The sequence below is a fragment of the Pelophylax lessonae genome (genome assembly GCF_965119305.1).
Source record: "Pelophylax lessonae genome assembly, chromosome: 2".
Classification (NCBI taxonomy): domain Eukaryota; kingdom Metazoa; phylum Chordata; class Amphibia; order Anura; family Ranidae; genus Pelophylax; species Pelophylax lessonae.
Genome location: NC_138769.1, coordinates 419,368,971 through 419,385,673, shown reverse-complemented (window position 1 = coordinate 419,385,673; position 16,703 = coordinate 419,368,971). Strand labels below are relative to the sequence as shown.

Below are 16,703 nucleotides of genomic sequence, written 5' to 3'. Positions count from 1 at the left end.
CTTCTTATAGCCCAGACCATCTTTATGTAGAACAATTCTTTTTTTCAGATCCTCACAGAATTCTTTGCCATGAGGTGCCATGTTGAACTTCCAGTGACCAGTATGAGAGAGTGATAACACCAAATTTAACACAACTGCTCCCCATTCACACCTAAGACCTTGTAACACAAACGAGTCACGTGACAGGGAGGAAAAATGGCTAATTGGGCCCAATTTGGATATTTTCACTTAGGGGTGTACTCACTTTCGTTGCCAGCGGTTTAGATATTAATGGCTGTGTGTTATTTTGAGGAGATAACAAATCTACACTGTTATACAAGCTGTACACTCACTACTCTACATTGTGGCAAAGTGTCATTTCTTCAGTGTTGTCACATGAAAAGATATAATACATTTACAAAAATGTGAGGGGTGTACTCACTTTTGTGAGATACTGTATGTCATAAAACGTATATTCCGTTCATCTCAGATTCAGCAGGGGTTCTGCTCATGGACTCTCTGCTGAAGCAATCTTGAGTAGCACTGTCTGAAACGGACCATTAAAAAGAACATTAATGCAGACGCCACATTTAAAGATTTAAACAACAATATATAGCATGTTTGGTTTGAGGTTTAGATATGCTTTCATTATGGTAAAATAATTCCCCCAACTGCCCCCTTTTCCTTTACATAAGTAGTGAAAGCTAAGTAAGATTTTTCAGCAAATTAAAAAAATGTATGCAGCAGTTTTTATATAATTTCTTTTTAAAGGTATGTTATGTCAATGGGACCATGTGCTATCCTAATTCGGCTGCAAAATGGAAATACACTTTATGATTTCAAATAATTGTTATATATTATTTTTTCTTTTCTTTTTTATTTTTTTACCTGAGCATCACCTGTCATTATTTTTGTATATATATATATATATATATATATATATATATATATATATATATATATATTATTTTTTTTTTTCATTCTTACGGAGTTTTACTAACATACACATCATTCTGTTCTCTCAGGTTTTATCAAATGTCTTAATGGAAGAATATGATGTGCCTCCCAGAATTTCACCACCTCCTCCATCTATATCTATTCACCCTGCTGTGAACCCTAATACAAAGTAAGAAATGTACATAAGATGGCAAATATTATTAGGATGTCAGGCTGGCCATAGACTACTTTACTTACATACTTACAGTATGTGAACTTTTTTGATTTCAGCCAACATTTGTATGAACAGTCTTGTGATATGCTCACAATATAAACTGAACACAACTAAAACCCTGACCCTTACATGACCAGATATGGATAGCATTTCAGGATACTTAATCATTTCCATCCATTTTTGCTTCAAATATTGATGCATGTAAATCAATAATGCATTTCTGATATTTTATATCCTTGCTAAATTAAAAATATCAATGCAGTTAAACTCCAATTTTCACAGATTAGAAAAAAAAAACATTGTCCCTTTTAAAATGTATTGGAACAATCCATTACATTGCAAATACCGTTTTACCTAGAATAACCTTTTGACAGATTCTCAGTGAACCAGGATGTATAAGGTGCCTGTGATTAAAACCTTAGCTATATTTTATTAAGAGTGATTAACTTCATTAGTGCTAAAAGCTGATGCCAGAATATATGTGCAAATAAACTCCTTAAAAAGGGGAAAGTCCTTTTTTCATTTTGGAGGGAGTACTTGCACTGATTAACAATTACAATTAGACTGTATGAACAGCTCTAAAAACTTGTATGCATGTTTGATTACTCAGGTATATAGGCTCATGCAGAATTTAAAATGGCAATTGCTTTACCATGTAAAATGTGGGAAGTCACATTGAAGAATACCTTTTTATACAGTATTGTTTTTTTGCTGCATAGATATTGACTCTCTGCTTCCAACTAGTGGAGACTTAGAGAGCTAACTGCAGTAGCTGCTCTGGTATTTAACTTGCAGCTATGACTACCTACAACATGCAATGAGAAATATACACACAACTAGAACTGCCTACAACATGCAATGAGAAATATACACACAACTAGAACTGCCTACAACAGGCAATGATAAATCTATGCAGAACTAGAAATACCTACAACAGGCAATGATAAATACATGCAGAACTAGAACTACCTACAACATGCAATGAGGAATATACATTAAGCTACATTTACCAACAACATGCAGTGAGAAAAATACACTGAGCTACATTTTCCTACAACATGCAATGAGAAATATACACTAAGTTAGATTTACCTACAACATGCAATAGGAAATATACACGGAACTAGAACTGCTTACAATATGCAATGAGGTATATACGCAAAACCAGAACTACCTACTACATGCATTGTGAAATATACACAGAACTAGAACTACTTACTGCATGCATTGAGAACTATACATAGAACTAGAACTACCTACTGCATGCATTGAGAAATATACATAGAACTAGAACTACCTACTGCATGCATTGAGAAATATGCACAGAACTAGAACTACTTACTGCATGCATTGAGAACTATACATAGAACTAGAACTACCTACTGCATGCATTGAGAAATATGCACAGAACTAGAACTACTTACTGCATGCATTGAGAAATATACATAGAACTAGAACTACCTACTGCATACAATGAGAAATATACACAGAACTAGAACTACTTACTGCATGCATTGAGAAATATACACAGAACTAGAACTACTTACTGCATACAATGAGAAATATACACAGAACTAGAACTACTTACTGCATGCATTGAGAACTATACATAGAACTAGAACTACCTACTGCATACAATGAGAAATATACACAGAACTAGAACTACCTACTGCATACAATGAGAAATATACACAGAACTAGAACTACTTACTGCATGCATTGAGAAATATACATAGAACTAGAACTACCTACTGCATACAATGAGAAATATACACAGAACTAGAACTACTTACTGCATGCATTGAGAAATATACATAGAATTAATGAGCTGTAGTGTGTAGACTTTTTTGCAAGTTTCGATCTTCTAGATGCAGGCATTAACGTTTGGTTTAAATGCAATTCTTGTGCTGTAATTTATTATTATGTTGTAAATGGCTTGCAAAAAAAATGTGCCTTCCTTGTGGTCATGTGTGACGTTTAAGTCACAATTTCAAGCAAGCAGAACCTGTTGACTGTTGTAAAGATTTATTGAAAATCTGAGTTCCAACTCTGTCCTCAGAGGTGCTTCTTTTTTGGCATAATGGACCTAAATGTACCTGTTCTATTATTTGCTATTTCTGTAATGGATAAAAGATGGGTTATTTTAATAAGTAGTTAACAGTTCACTTAGAGCAACAGCAGGAGTGTTCTGTACACTTTATTTGTGCCAGTGTGATTGTATTGTTGAGGTAAACTATTCTTCCAACACTTTGTAAATCTGCTTCTGTTCAGCTGTAGTTGTGGGCTGGTAATGGGATTACGTTCCAAATGACTGAATGCCAGCTGGAGTTTTAAAGTGACATAGAACAAGAGGGAAATGTGAGTGAAGTGTGTGCCAGGTTGTTGTTGTGTACCAGGAATCATGCCAGGATATGGCAAAAGCCCAGTAGTGTATTTGGCTACACACTTGCTTTTAATAAGCCTTGTTAGGGACACAATGGCTTATAGAATTAAAGCACTGATGTGCCCTGCCTGAGAAGAATGAATTTAGCAGCTCAGAAAAGAATTCTTTTTGCTAAGTGCTGCAAACTTCTATTGGGCAACTGCAGTGCACTGCTGTGGAGTTTGGGAGTTAATCCAGGCCTTGACACAGCTGAACATGAGCACTTTACACACTATATAGCTGGCAAAATATTGCTCAGTGACATGTAATGTCTTTGTTTGACAGGTTATTTTTTTTTCTTTTGGCTAAGATAGTTTTGTGGTGTTTTTCTACTACAGTAGGTACTGTGTGGAGTTTGTTAATGGAAGGTATTGTCAACAAACAAAACGACTGTGCTCGTAGCACAGCTAGCTACCTGCACTCTCTAAGTACCTATGCAGATATTTACCTTCTTCCTTATTACTGCTAATATAATTTCTTTGTAGCCACCAGAGTACCTCATCATTGTTGCTATGGAAACTGCTTTGCTCATTTCATCTTAAGTAAAATCATTGTGCCTGCCGCTGACCGCGAAATATGATCACAGCAAAGTAGACTTCTTCACAGTGCAGTGTTAAGAGGTCGTAGAGTTGCTTCTTTGAATTAATTGGTTACATGAGCTATCTATTTGATGCACCAGTCTCGTGTGGTTCCCCGCATGTATCTGAAGTCTATAGTCTTGCTGACAAAAACTTTTGAAAGGCCAATATGGAAATCACTTGAAGATGCCAGAACAGATGTTCTCAGGAGTGAGGGCTTAGGTAGTTAATAGAGCTGCCTAAATACTGTTTCGGTGAATTGAGAAAGACCATAGCCCTGCAGGCCATCGTTTCAGTATCTGTCTGCTGGAGTCCCTGCCCCGTCATACAGTGGTCAGTGTTTTTGTTGGGCACTAGAGGATTTACACACCTTAAGTCCCACCGAAATATAAGCAGCAGGTTCGTCACTTAGTATTACTAAAGGCATTTTTTAAATAAAATAAAAAACATGTTATACTCCCCCTGCTCTGGGCAATGGTATTGTACAGAGTGGCCCAAAACCTCTTCTTCTGGGGTCCCCCATCTGCGATCTTGGCTCCTCCTCTTCACCGTGTATGCCCATAGCATGCTGCTTGCTATGGGGGCACACATGCAACCTCGCTCCCGAGCTGTGTGGGTCTATGGAGCGACTTGGCTCCCGGCTTCCTCCTCGCAGCATTTGATAGCAGCAGAAGCCAATGGCTCCTGCTGTTGCCGAGGCCCCGAGTAGAGAGGAGAGAATTCAGCCATGCACAGCGCTGGATTGATTGAGGACTCGGGTAAGCATTTAGAAAGGTGGGGGATGACCGAATGCTGTAAAAAATGTTATACCTAAATTCAGGGAATGCAGTGAAGTGACTGACCCTAGGTGATACACAGAAATGAAACAAACCCTCTTGCATATGTTGTACCTGTTTATCTGCATTCTTCTTTTCTCTGCAGAAATTAAAAGTCTAGAATTTATAAATCTTGTCAGAGCGGAAGTTACACTCTGTAGAGCTCACTGAAGAGCGCTCTGACAGCTGATTGGAGGAAAGGGACACACCCTCCTTCACACTTCACACAGGAACAGAGCTAAGGTTGTGAATCAGTTGGAGCTCTTCTCCGTCACCTTTTTTTCTCTCTATGTCCGGAAAATTCGTCAAAAGTGATTCATGCTGATAGAGGAATGAAGCAGCAGGCAGAAATGACACTTAGTGCTCTTAAAGTGTTTGTCACCCCAGCATTTCATATTACTGGTATGTGGCTGCTGTACCATGTACTTGTATGGAAACGTATCCTGTTCTCTTTGCTTCCTTCATGTGAAATCTCTGGTGTTCGTGCCAGTCCCTCTGCTTTCTTCTTAGAAAATGACCACACTAAGCAGGAGAGCACATCATGGTCAGTTCTCTAGCTGTGCTGGGAACTCAGCCTCTCCTCCAATGATCAGACTTGTCCTGACACGCCCCTCTCCACAGCCATTTACTGCAGAGTTAAGTGTACTATTTCTTCTCCTCCCCCCAGCTCTTATGAAGCTGCAGGGTGGGTCCCCTTGCAAAGCATGCAGCATTGAGGAGGACGCAGGGAGGATCCTGGCAGCATGCTTCGATGACATCATGGCAGCCATTTTCCCTTGGTCTGGCTGGTCTCCGGCTGGCGGCCATGTTTATGTAGCCCAATGATGTCACGGCAGCCATTTTCCCATAGTCTGGGAGACGTTGGAGACGACCGAAGCCTCATGGGGATGCCACAGCTCCTCCTCTTCCTTCTCTGTCTCCTCTTCCTGTGCCAGGGACATATGAAAAGGGATGGCTACCATGGTGTTGCTGGGTCTAAATTCTCGAGGTTCCTCCAGTCAGTACAGTGAGTCCTTGGAGGTCCCTGTTATCTCTCTCTCTCTCTCTGCTGATGGGTACCCTGAGCCTTGGGAGGATCCTTTAGTGGAGTCAAAAGATTGTTTTTGTACTGCAAGGTCTTCCTTTCCTTATGGAGCCTCAGGGTCACACCTCCCCCACTGATCCCCTCATCGAGGTAGAAGGTCCCTTGCAACCCCAGCTTCCCATGGTTGCACTGACTGCAGTCCTTAGTGTCCCTGGTGGAAGTGGTTTGGGCAAAGGCCCAGGAGGAAGCATCCCCGCCTTCCCCTGCTCAGTCTGTCTAATCTGATTCTAAGCTTGATGCTGCTGTGGACACGGCCCGTCCAGGGGGGCTTAATATCACACTCCCAGATCCATCCGATAGTGAGGATTATTACTCCATGGTCGCAACAGTGAATAAAAAAGTGCTGGTAGATGCACTCATCACTGCAGTCCGTGAGACTTTAAAAATGGAGGATAAGGCTGATGTAGCCATGGACATGGCTGTGTCGTTTGGTACGCATAAGTCACCTTGCTTTCAAAAGATGTTTCTTTATGTGCCTTATTTTGACAGGTTTTCCTGTAAAGAATGGGAACAACCAAAGTTACTTTTTGTAGTCCCCAAACATTTTGCTGTACGTTACCCTTTTGAGGAGTCCCTTTTAAAAAAAGTGGACTGGTCCACCAGTGCTGGACCCTCCTGTTTCCAGGTTGAACAAGGCAACCATGATCCCAGCCGAGCAATCCCTGTCCTTTAAGGACCTGGCTGACAGGAAAGCAGAGGCTGTGGCACGTAGCATTTCTTACTATGTTTGGTTCGGCATTAGGGCCAGACTTTGCCTCAGCCCTGGTGTCTCAGACCCTAAATGAATGGGTCAAGCTTTTGCGCCAGGGTCTGGGGAATTAGCAGGTTCCCACTGCTTATGTTGATTTAGCGGATCAGTTGGTCCATGGGCTGCAGTTTATTTGTTATTCAGCTTTGGATACAGCTCCTGTGCGGTCTAAACTTTGTTTCAGCGGTGGTGATTTGGCGCATGCTGTGGCTTAAGAATTTGTCTTCTGACCAAGCCTCTAAGAAAGCCCTCACTGATCTGCCCTTTCAAGGCGATCGCCTGTTTGGGGCTACTCTAGATTACATCGTTTGTGTATCACGAAAGGGGGGGGTAGTACCTTCCTGCCACAATCCACGAAAGGGAAGAAGCTTCATCACAGATGCGGGCCCTCCTTCTCAGCCTATAGAAAATGATTTTGGGCTGCAGGACTGAGAAAAAGGGAAATAGATATTTCAAATCTTCCCCTGGAGGTTCCAAGCAACCTTGGTCTGGTAAGCCTAGAGACAATTTCTCTGGACCCGCAGACAAGACCTTTTCAGCATGAAGGTCTATCTTCACCCATTATTAGGGTGGGGGGACATCTTCGCTGGTTTCTGGCCCCGTGAACCTCATTTGTGAGCGTTGTCCAATTTGGACATTTTCACTTAAGGGTGTACTCACTTTTGTTTCCAGCGGTTTAGACATTAATGGCTGTTGGTTGTTTTTTTGCGGGGACAGCAAATTTACACTGTTATACAAGCTGTAACTCACTACTTTACATTGTAGCAAAGTGTAATTTCTTCAGTGTTGTCACATGAAAAGATATAATAAATTATTTACAAAAATGTTAGGGGTGTACTTTTTTGTGAGATACTGTACTATCATACGTGGAAAGCGTACATTTCTTGGTGTGAGTCAAATGGCGCTCATCCGCAATCCTTTTCTGTGGCTCGGGTCTTAGCCTTTCTTAAACGTGACGATCAGAAGTTGGCCCTGAGTACCATCAATGGCCAGGTGTCTGCCTTGGCAATCTTCGTCCAGCGAGCCCTAGCCACACGCTCTTTAGTTTGTACCTTTTATTCAGGGTGTTCAACATGTGGCTCCACCTGTACGATCTCTTTTGCTGCCATGGGATTTAAACAGTGCTTTCGGCTCTGCAGAAACCTCCATTTGAGAATATTCAAGAGTTTCCCATGCCTACATTATCCCAGAAAGTGGCATTCTTGGTGGCCATTACCTCGACCCGTAGGGTTTTAGAGTTGGTGGCATTATCCTGTCTTCGTCCCTATTAATGGTACATAGGTGTGCTGCCACGCAGCTTTAACTGTCTAGCAGTTGTTATTACATGTTATGTTATGCTATGTTATTGGTATCTTCCTAGCACCCCTGCTGTTTCTGGCTAGATGGTTTCTCCCATCTCCATTTTCCTGCTGTAACTGCCATTTTGTTTAGTTGTTTTGAGGAGACTGCAGAGTGTGGAAGCTGTGTAACTTCATTGTAAATTTACCTATGGAAAAGCCTCTATGTTTATGCCTTTGCTAACTTGAAGCATAAAGAAGCATTGGAGAACACCTCTGGAGTCTTTATTCATTGAGTAAACTATCTGTTAAAGCCATCATTCAACCTGCTGCACACACTTACAGACTGGGTATCTACAAGAGGGTCACAGGTACAATCGATGCTGAGACAGCTTCAAAAAGTAAATTTACAGGAGTACACAGCTTCAAAAAGTAAATTTCCAGGAATACACAGCTTCAGAGAATACAGTTCCAAAAAGTATTTGAAGTAAATGTCCATGGTAATATACAGCTTCAGAACTGTAAGTACCACACTTGTCTGTGAGTCACCAGAAGCATTACTCTGCATATGAAACCAGCCACCTATTACTGCTTCATTACTGTTACAGCCTTCTGAGGTGATCCAGTTTGAACTAGTTCCAGCCCTAGCTAGCTATTGTAACAACAAATACCTCAGCCCAGCCTGCTTACTAACAGAAGTCACTACTTACAGAGCTGAGCTCTGGCAGATTTCTAACAAGACACCAGAAATACAGTACTTATTATGTCTGACAGAGATCTCACAGAGTTACCTGCATTTAGTCAAGATAAAGCAGACTCCTTACTTCATTCTGCTCGTCCTGTCAGAGCCCCTCATCCATCCTTGAAGGCAAGGGAGGTTTATGAAGCAAGTAAGGAAGAAACCTCTAGTAACCTGACTGCATTATGGGAAAAGACTTTAAGTTGTATAACAGCCACTAATGTAACTAGCAACAATTCTGAGCAATTGAACACTGCTCTCTCAAGGGTTAAGAAGGCATTTGAGAATTATAAAAGACTTTCTGAGAAGTACTATTCCCTATTGTCACATTCCAACATAGAGGAAGCTGCATTGGAATTAAAGGACTTTACTTCTAATGACCAGCAGAGGCATAGCACATATCTTGAAGCAAAGGCACAGATAGAAGGGAGATTGGCACAGCTATATGAGACTATATCCTGTAACTCTGCTTCTTCAAGACACTCAGGAAAATCTTCTAGGTCTGCCCGCTCATATCATAAATCTTCTTCTAAGTCATTGCGGTCCTGCTCTATAAGGTCAATACTGAGCGACCAAATACTCAAAGCTCGCCAAAAGGTTGCAGTAGCCCAGGTTCAAGCCGCCTGCTCTGAAAAAGAAGCAGCCATCAAGGCAGAAGCTAAATGCAAGGAAGAAGAAGCTAAATGCAAGGAAGCAGAAGCTAAATGCATTCAGGCAAGAATACAAGCAGAAACAGAGGCTCAGCTAGAAATTCTTCAGAAGAATAGAGAAAAGGAAGTAGCTTTAGCAGAGTTATCTGTCTTGGAACAAGCCCTATTGGAAGAAGAAGGAGCAGCTTGTACCAGCTTGGCTGCTTTTCAAGACCCTGTGGAAAGGACCCTACAGTTTGTCTTAACTCAGAACCACGACAATACAGTCCCACCTACAGTTGGAGATTCTTCTCATAATCATCCAGCAAGTGGATCAGAAGGCAATGTGTCGCCAAAGCAAGCTGGTCAACTAGACACACCTACTAACAGAGACCCTCCACAACTACCGCACGTCACAAAATCAAGTGAATCAACCTACGCAGCTCATGTGCCACCACAACCCTATGTGCATAGAGATTACAAGGGCACAGCAGAAGACTACAGAATGAACTCTATACCCCCTTTGATACAGCTCTCTTTGACTTCAAATGCTCAGAGACCTTCAGTCGACAGACATTTACCTAAATTAAACCCATCTGCAACACCTTTCTCTCTACCTACCAGCCAACATCAGATACCAACCATGGTCCAAGACGGCGCACCATCAGTAGACCCTGTGGCTATAAAAACTGAAAGCACTGACATTGCAGAGTTCAGCAAGTATATGATTCGACGAGAGTTGATTACAACTGGACTGTCTAGATTTGATGACCGCCCAGAGAACTACAGGAGTTGGAGATCTACATTTAAGGCGGTAACCAAGAACTTGGACATTGATCCTCAAGCAGAACTTGACTTACTAATAAAGTGGTTGGGGCGTCAATCTTCAGAACAAGTAAAGAGACTTAAATCTGTCTACATTTATAACTTTAAAGCAGGCCTTGATGCTGCCTGGGAACGTCTAGAACAAGACTATGGGAGCCCCGAAGTCATTGAATCTGCCTTATTCCAGAGACTTAACGACTTTCCTAAAATCTCTGTTAAGGACAATCATAAGCTTAGAGAGTTAGGTGACCTCCTTCAAGAACTTGAAATTGCTAAGTTAGATCCTAGTTTACCAGGTCTTAGCTATTTAGACACTGCTCAGGGCGTAAATCCTATTGTAGCAAAGTTGCCTAGTTATCTTCAGGGAAAGTGGACTAGTGTAGGATCAAAGTATAAGTATGAGCATCGTGTTTCCTTCCCTCCCTTTTCTTATTTTTCAGAGTTCGTGCGGAAGGTTGCAAGATCCAAGAATGACCCAAGCTTCTTCTATCCAGATACTACCACCATTCCTTTAAGTACTTCAAGGGGTATTGCCACCAACAGTAAATTCAAGGATTTAAGGCATCCTATTGCCTTGAGGAAGACTGCAATAGCATCCAACGTTTTGGCTACAGACATCAAAGCAAGCAATCTTAATCAACAGTGTCCTATTCATAATGCGCCACACTCTCTCTCCAAATGTTGTGCATTTAAGGACAAGCCTATTGAAGAACGCAAGTCATTTCTCAAAGAGCATAATATCTGTTTTAAGTGTTGTGCATCCTCCGATCATTTAGCTAGAGACTGTAAGATCACCATCAGATGTTCTCTCTGCAACAGTGACAAACATGTGGATGCTCTTCATTCAGATCTGTTCAAAAGGAAACCTTCACTCGGCAGCAACCCCAAGACTACATCAGATGATGGCGGGGAGAGAACTGAGCAATATGCCGACCCCGTAACCACAAGGTGTACAGAGGTATGTGGAGAAGGGCTTCATAGCAAGTCTTGTAGCAAGATATGTCTTGTAAGAGTTTTTCCTGAAGGATGTCCACAAAAATCCATAAAAATGTATGCCATACTCGATGATCAGAGCAATCGCTCATTGGCCAGTACAGAATTCTTTGACCTATTCAACATTCAAGGAGAGACCTGGTCCTATACCTTGCAGACATGTGCAGGAAAGGTCAATACTTCTGGAAGAAGAGCCCATGGCTTTGTAGTTGCATCAGAATATGAGGACACAGAGTTTCCTCTTCCAACTCTAATCGAATGTGATCAGCTACCGAACAACAGAGAAGAAATCCCCACACCAGAGGTTGCACGTCATCACCCTCATTTGAGTCACATTGCTAACTACATTCCACCACTTAACAAGGATGTTAAGATTTTGATTCTACTAGGGAGAGACATTCCTAGAGTTCATAAAATAAGAGAGTTATGTAACGGTCCAGATGATGCTCCTCAGGCCCAGAAACTCGATCTTGGATGGGTGATAATAGGAGAAGTCTGCTTAGACCAATCTCACAAGCTCTTGGATGTAGCTTCCTACAAAACTAATGTTACCTGTCAATTGATGAAATGTCCATCGCACTATTATGTGAAGGAAAGACTTGATTTTAAGAACGAATTTCCATATCAAGCACTCCAAAGCATTAACTGCAAGCTCACTTCTCAAAAGGACTTTGGTGATTCAGTGTACCAGACTACTTGTGATGACAACAAGATTGCTCCTTCAGTCGAAGACAAGGAGCTCATTAAGATTACGGATGAAGAGTTCTTCAAGGACAATTCCAACAATTGGGTAGCTCCAGTACCCTTCCGAGTACCAAGGCTTACTCTCCCTAACAATCGAGAACAAGCTTTAACCAGATTTGCTGCACTGAAGAAAACTCTCCGTAACAAACCTGAGAAGCGAGAGCACTTTCTAGCATTCATGCAGAAGATTTTAGTGCCAGCAGTTGTCCTCACACAAACCATTTGGTTTTCAGAACCCAAGTTTTTAATGGACCAGTCTTCTACAAACTCAGAAGAAGATATCGATTTCTACCTGGAGGATCCAGATACTGATCCGGAAATCCGGCCTGAAGTTGTAGCATTGAGTTCCAACATCTGCTCAAGAAGAAATTTGGAGGATGAAGATGACTCCACAGTTATGGGGGATGGAGCTGATGAATGGATGCAGGCCAAGACTCTGGTTAAGCCTCCGGACCAGCTGGAACTCAGCGAGGCTGAACTTAAGGAGGAATTCACTCGTATCCTGACTGCAAACAACCCTCATGCCCCCCAGAACATTGTGAGGTACAGTTTTAAGGAACTGGCCTACAAACCCATTAGCATCGTGGACCAGCTGGCCATACACTTCTCCCTGGATGGAAACATGTTAAACGAAGACTCTGATAAAGCGCGGCGACAGATGGCGAAGTTGGGAGTCATTGAAGAGACTCAGACCAACGACTCCACAGAGCCGGGAGACAAAGATACAGATGGGAAGTCTGACGCTCAGGCTAGTGAAGAATGGACAGAAGGTGAGGAAATACCATCCAGGAACAAGAAGGAGAGAAAACTGACCAACCAGTTCAATTATAGCGAGAGAGCGTCCCAGAGCATTAACAAACCCCTGCGGGAGCGAGCTTCTCAGACAGAGCCACCTCCAAGGGCCACCTTCTCCGCCACTGCAAACCAGTGGAAATTCAACCCACCACACGCTTCACACATGGGCGGAGCATGGGAACGTATGATTGGGATGGCAAGGCGCATACTGGATTCTATGTTGCTTGATGTGAGTTCTTCACGTCTTACCCATGAAGTACTTACTACATTCCTTGCTGAGGTCGCAGCAATAATCAACTCAAGAACGCTGACAGCTGTATCCACAGACCCAGAATGTCCAACTGTTTTAACTCCAGCTGCATGATTGAGCCGGAAAATTGGACAGATCCCAGCGCCAAAGAGCATCTTTGATGAAAAGGACATATATAAACGTCAATGGAGATATGCTCAATACCTTGCAGATTGTTTCTGGGACAGATGGAGGAGGGAATACCTCACACTTCTTCAAGGACGTAAAAAGTGGCAAACCCAGAAGCCTAACTTAAAGGAAGGGGACCTGGTTCTTCTAAAAGAAAAGCAAACCAATCGGATCCAGTGGCCAGTTGGAGTTATTTCAAAGGCCATTGCTAGTGATGATGGAAAGGTCCGAAGTGTGGAAGTCAGGATTGTAAAGGACAGGAGCCCAAAAACCTTCCTGAGACCAGTCACTGAGACAGTCCTAATTATGCCTGCTTCCAAAAATTCTGATTCAGTGTTATGTGAAGGAGTCACTTAGATCTCTAGCATAGTTAGCTTAGAGGAGAGGGCTACATAGCATTCTACTGTATGCAATGTTAATTGTATGTTTATGGAAAATAATTGTGTAGTGGTATCTCACGATACCAGGCGGGGAGTGTGCTGCCACGCAGCTTTAACTGTCTAGCAGTTGTTATTACATGTTATGTTATGCTATGTTATTGGTATCTTCCTAGCACCCCTGCTGTTTCTGGCTAGATGGTTTCTCCCATCTCCATTTTCCTGCTGTAACTGCCATTTTGTTTAGTTGTTTTGAGGAGACTGCAGAGTGTGGAAGCTGTGTAACTTCATTGTAAATTTACCTATGGAAAAGCCTCTATGTTTATGCCTTTGCTAACTTGAAGCATAAAGAAGCATTGGAGAACACCTCTGGAGTCTTTATTCATTGAGTAAACTATCTGTTAAAGCCATCATTCAACCTGCTGCACACACTTACAGACTGGGTATCTACAAGAGGGTCACAGGTACAATCGATGCTGAGACAGAACAATAGGGATGAAGTGTTTCTTCATCCCTGTCCATCATTCCTGCCCAAAGTTGTCTCAGACTTCCATTTGAATGAGGACATTGGGTTGCCTTCCTTGTGTCCCAAGCCGGCTCATTCCAAGGAATTTGCTCTGCATACCTTGGATGTGGTTTGTGCGATTCAGGTGTATCTGGCAGCTATGGAGTCCTTTTCGGAGGTCAGACTCGCTTTTTGTGGTTACAGCCGGACCGAGGAAAGGGCTGGCTGTTGCCAGACAATAACTCAGGCCTATTCTATTAAAGGTCAGGGTCTACCTTTCCCTGTTAATCTAATCGCGTTCTACTTGGGCGCTGAGTACTTCTTGGGCCTTCCGTCGTCAAGGGTCAGTTTCTCAAGGTTGCAAGGTGGCCACTTGGTCGTAGGTGCCTACTTTCACCAAATTCAAAGTAGATACTTTGTGGCCAAAAAAGGCATCTGCAGATGCCAAAGTTTTGCAGGCTGATGTTTAAGAGGGGCTGTTCCCTCTTGAGGGGTATTTTTCTTTGAATTTCTATTTTTTCAGATGGGGCTCATGTGTCCTGGTTAGGACTCTTATGTTTAGCCTTTGGTTAATTTCCCACCCCTCATTTTCCTTTTGGCACAGCTTTTGGACGTCCCAGTAGTTATTCTCTATGGAGCGATGTGTCCGTCGATGAATGAAAGAGAAAATGGGATTTTTGTACTTACCGTAAAATCCATTTCTCTGAGTTCGAAGGGCACAGCACCCACCCCTCTAAGGAGTCCTGATACTTCTAATACTGCTTGCTGCTAAACTACCTAGAGCAGAGATGGGGGTTATATACCAGCTGAGATTGGCCCATGGGCATAGCCAGGTGTTTTTTGTTCTGCCTAGTCCTACTCCTGGAGGAGGCAATATAACCCACTAGTTCTGCTCTTTGGAGCGCTTTGTCCATCAATAAACTCAGAGAAATGGATTTTACAGTAAGTACAAAAATCATATATTTTTTTTTTTGCTAGAAAATTACTTAGAACCCCAAACATTATATATATTTCTTTTATATGCAAAGGCCTTTCAGAATAAAATGGTGGTTGTTGCATTTTTTTGTGTTACACGATTGTTGCGCAGCCATTTTAATTTTTTTTTTGTATTTTAGTACATATAGACACAATATAATATCCACATTTTCGATAAAATATTAAGAATGGTATTGTGCCGAGTAAATAGATGCCGAACTTTTTACGTTTTAAAATTGCATATGCCCGTGGGATGGTAAAAAACAACAGTACATTAAATTTTCCATAGGCGACACTCTCTAAAAGCCCTTTACAGGTCACCAGTTTAAAGAGTTAAACAGGAGATCTGGTGCTAGAATTATTGCCCTCACTCTGACATTCATGGTGATACCTCACATGTGTAGTACGATCACAGTCTACATATGTGTGCGGAACCTATGTATGAGTTTGTATTTGTGTGAATTTATTTTTCTTCGTTTTTTTTTTATTTTCATTTTTTTTTTTTTTTTTAAACTGGTCATTTTTTAATTTTTCATTTTTTCTTTTTGGTTCAACTTGATTGCTTATACAATAGATGAGCAACATCCCTTGTGGTAGCATGGGAAATCAGTTTGGTCAGATGCTTTACAAGCAGTGTTAATTTTTACATCAATTTTCAATTTAGTTTCAGTTATAGTCTTTTGACTAAAATGCCATTTTAGTTTTAGTCATATTTTAGTCATCTGAGTTGTTTCAAATTTAGTCATATTTTAGTCGACTAAAATCTCCAGTACATTTTAGTCCACTAAAATGTAATGGGTTTAGTTACATTTTAATGCATTATTTCTTTAGTACTGCCAAACATTATATACTGCTGGAGTAAAATTTGAATAACCTGCTTATTATTTATGGTATTAAGGTTTGAACATGAACTACAGACACAGATTTAGCAGTTGTGATATAAATTCAATTTGTTTCTGTCATAGTCTTTTGACTAAAATGCCATTTTAGTTTTGGTCGTAAAATGCCATTTTAGTCATCTGAATCATTTTAGTTTTAGTCGTATTTTAGTCGACTAAAATAGTATTAATTTAGTTGACGAAATTAACACTGTTTACAAGCTAGTGGCAGCTTGCAAACAACAAAAAAACGGAAGTGTCAAAATCCTCGTCGCTTCCGGTTTCTGATGTTAGAGGCGGATGAGAGAACAGCAGTCCAGGGCTCCATGATTGCATCGAAGAGCCCAGGAATGTCAGCAACCTCTCAGATCACTTCTACAGGAAAGCCCATTGTTGTCCGCAAGTTTTGATACTGGGATGATGGCTGCAGGATAATCCTACATAATATGTAGGGTAATCCTAAATCCCGGGATAACCACTTTAACCTGAGAATGTATTGATACTGTATGTCCTAAGATGTGAAGTGGTTAATGAAAAGGTCTACCCTAACTTGCATTTTAGAATTTTGGATTGCTGGCAAAATAAATCACTTTATGACTTCCTATCCATCTCATAGATTTCATTGTTTTTTTATGCTACTTATGGATTTTCGTATTTCATTAATTTTTATTGATTTTAGAAAGGATCTTATTACATTACAAACATCATGATAAGCATTTTTAGGGTATACAACATCAAGTGGGGGATTTCC

General features: G+C 41.3%; 1 protein-coding gene across 1 annotated transcript in view; it reads left to right on the top strand.

Annotated features, from left to right (window-relative positions):
• The window catches only part of CBLB (Cbl proto-oncogene B), a 352,982-nt gene that overhangs the window by 252,086 nt on the left and 84,193 nt on the right, over positions 1-16,703 (top strand). The window contains exon 12 of the mRNA XM_082245962.1: positions 1,005-1,105. Coding sequence (XP_082102088.1) covers positions 1,005-1,105 — 101 coding nt within the window. The remainder of the gene's footprint in view (positions 1-1,004; positions 1,106-16,703) is intronic.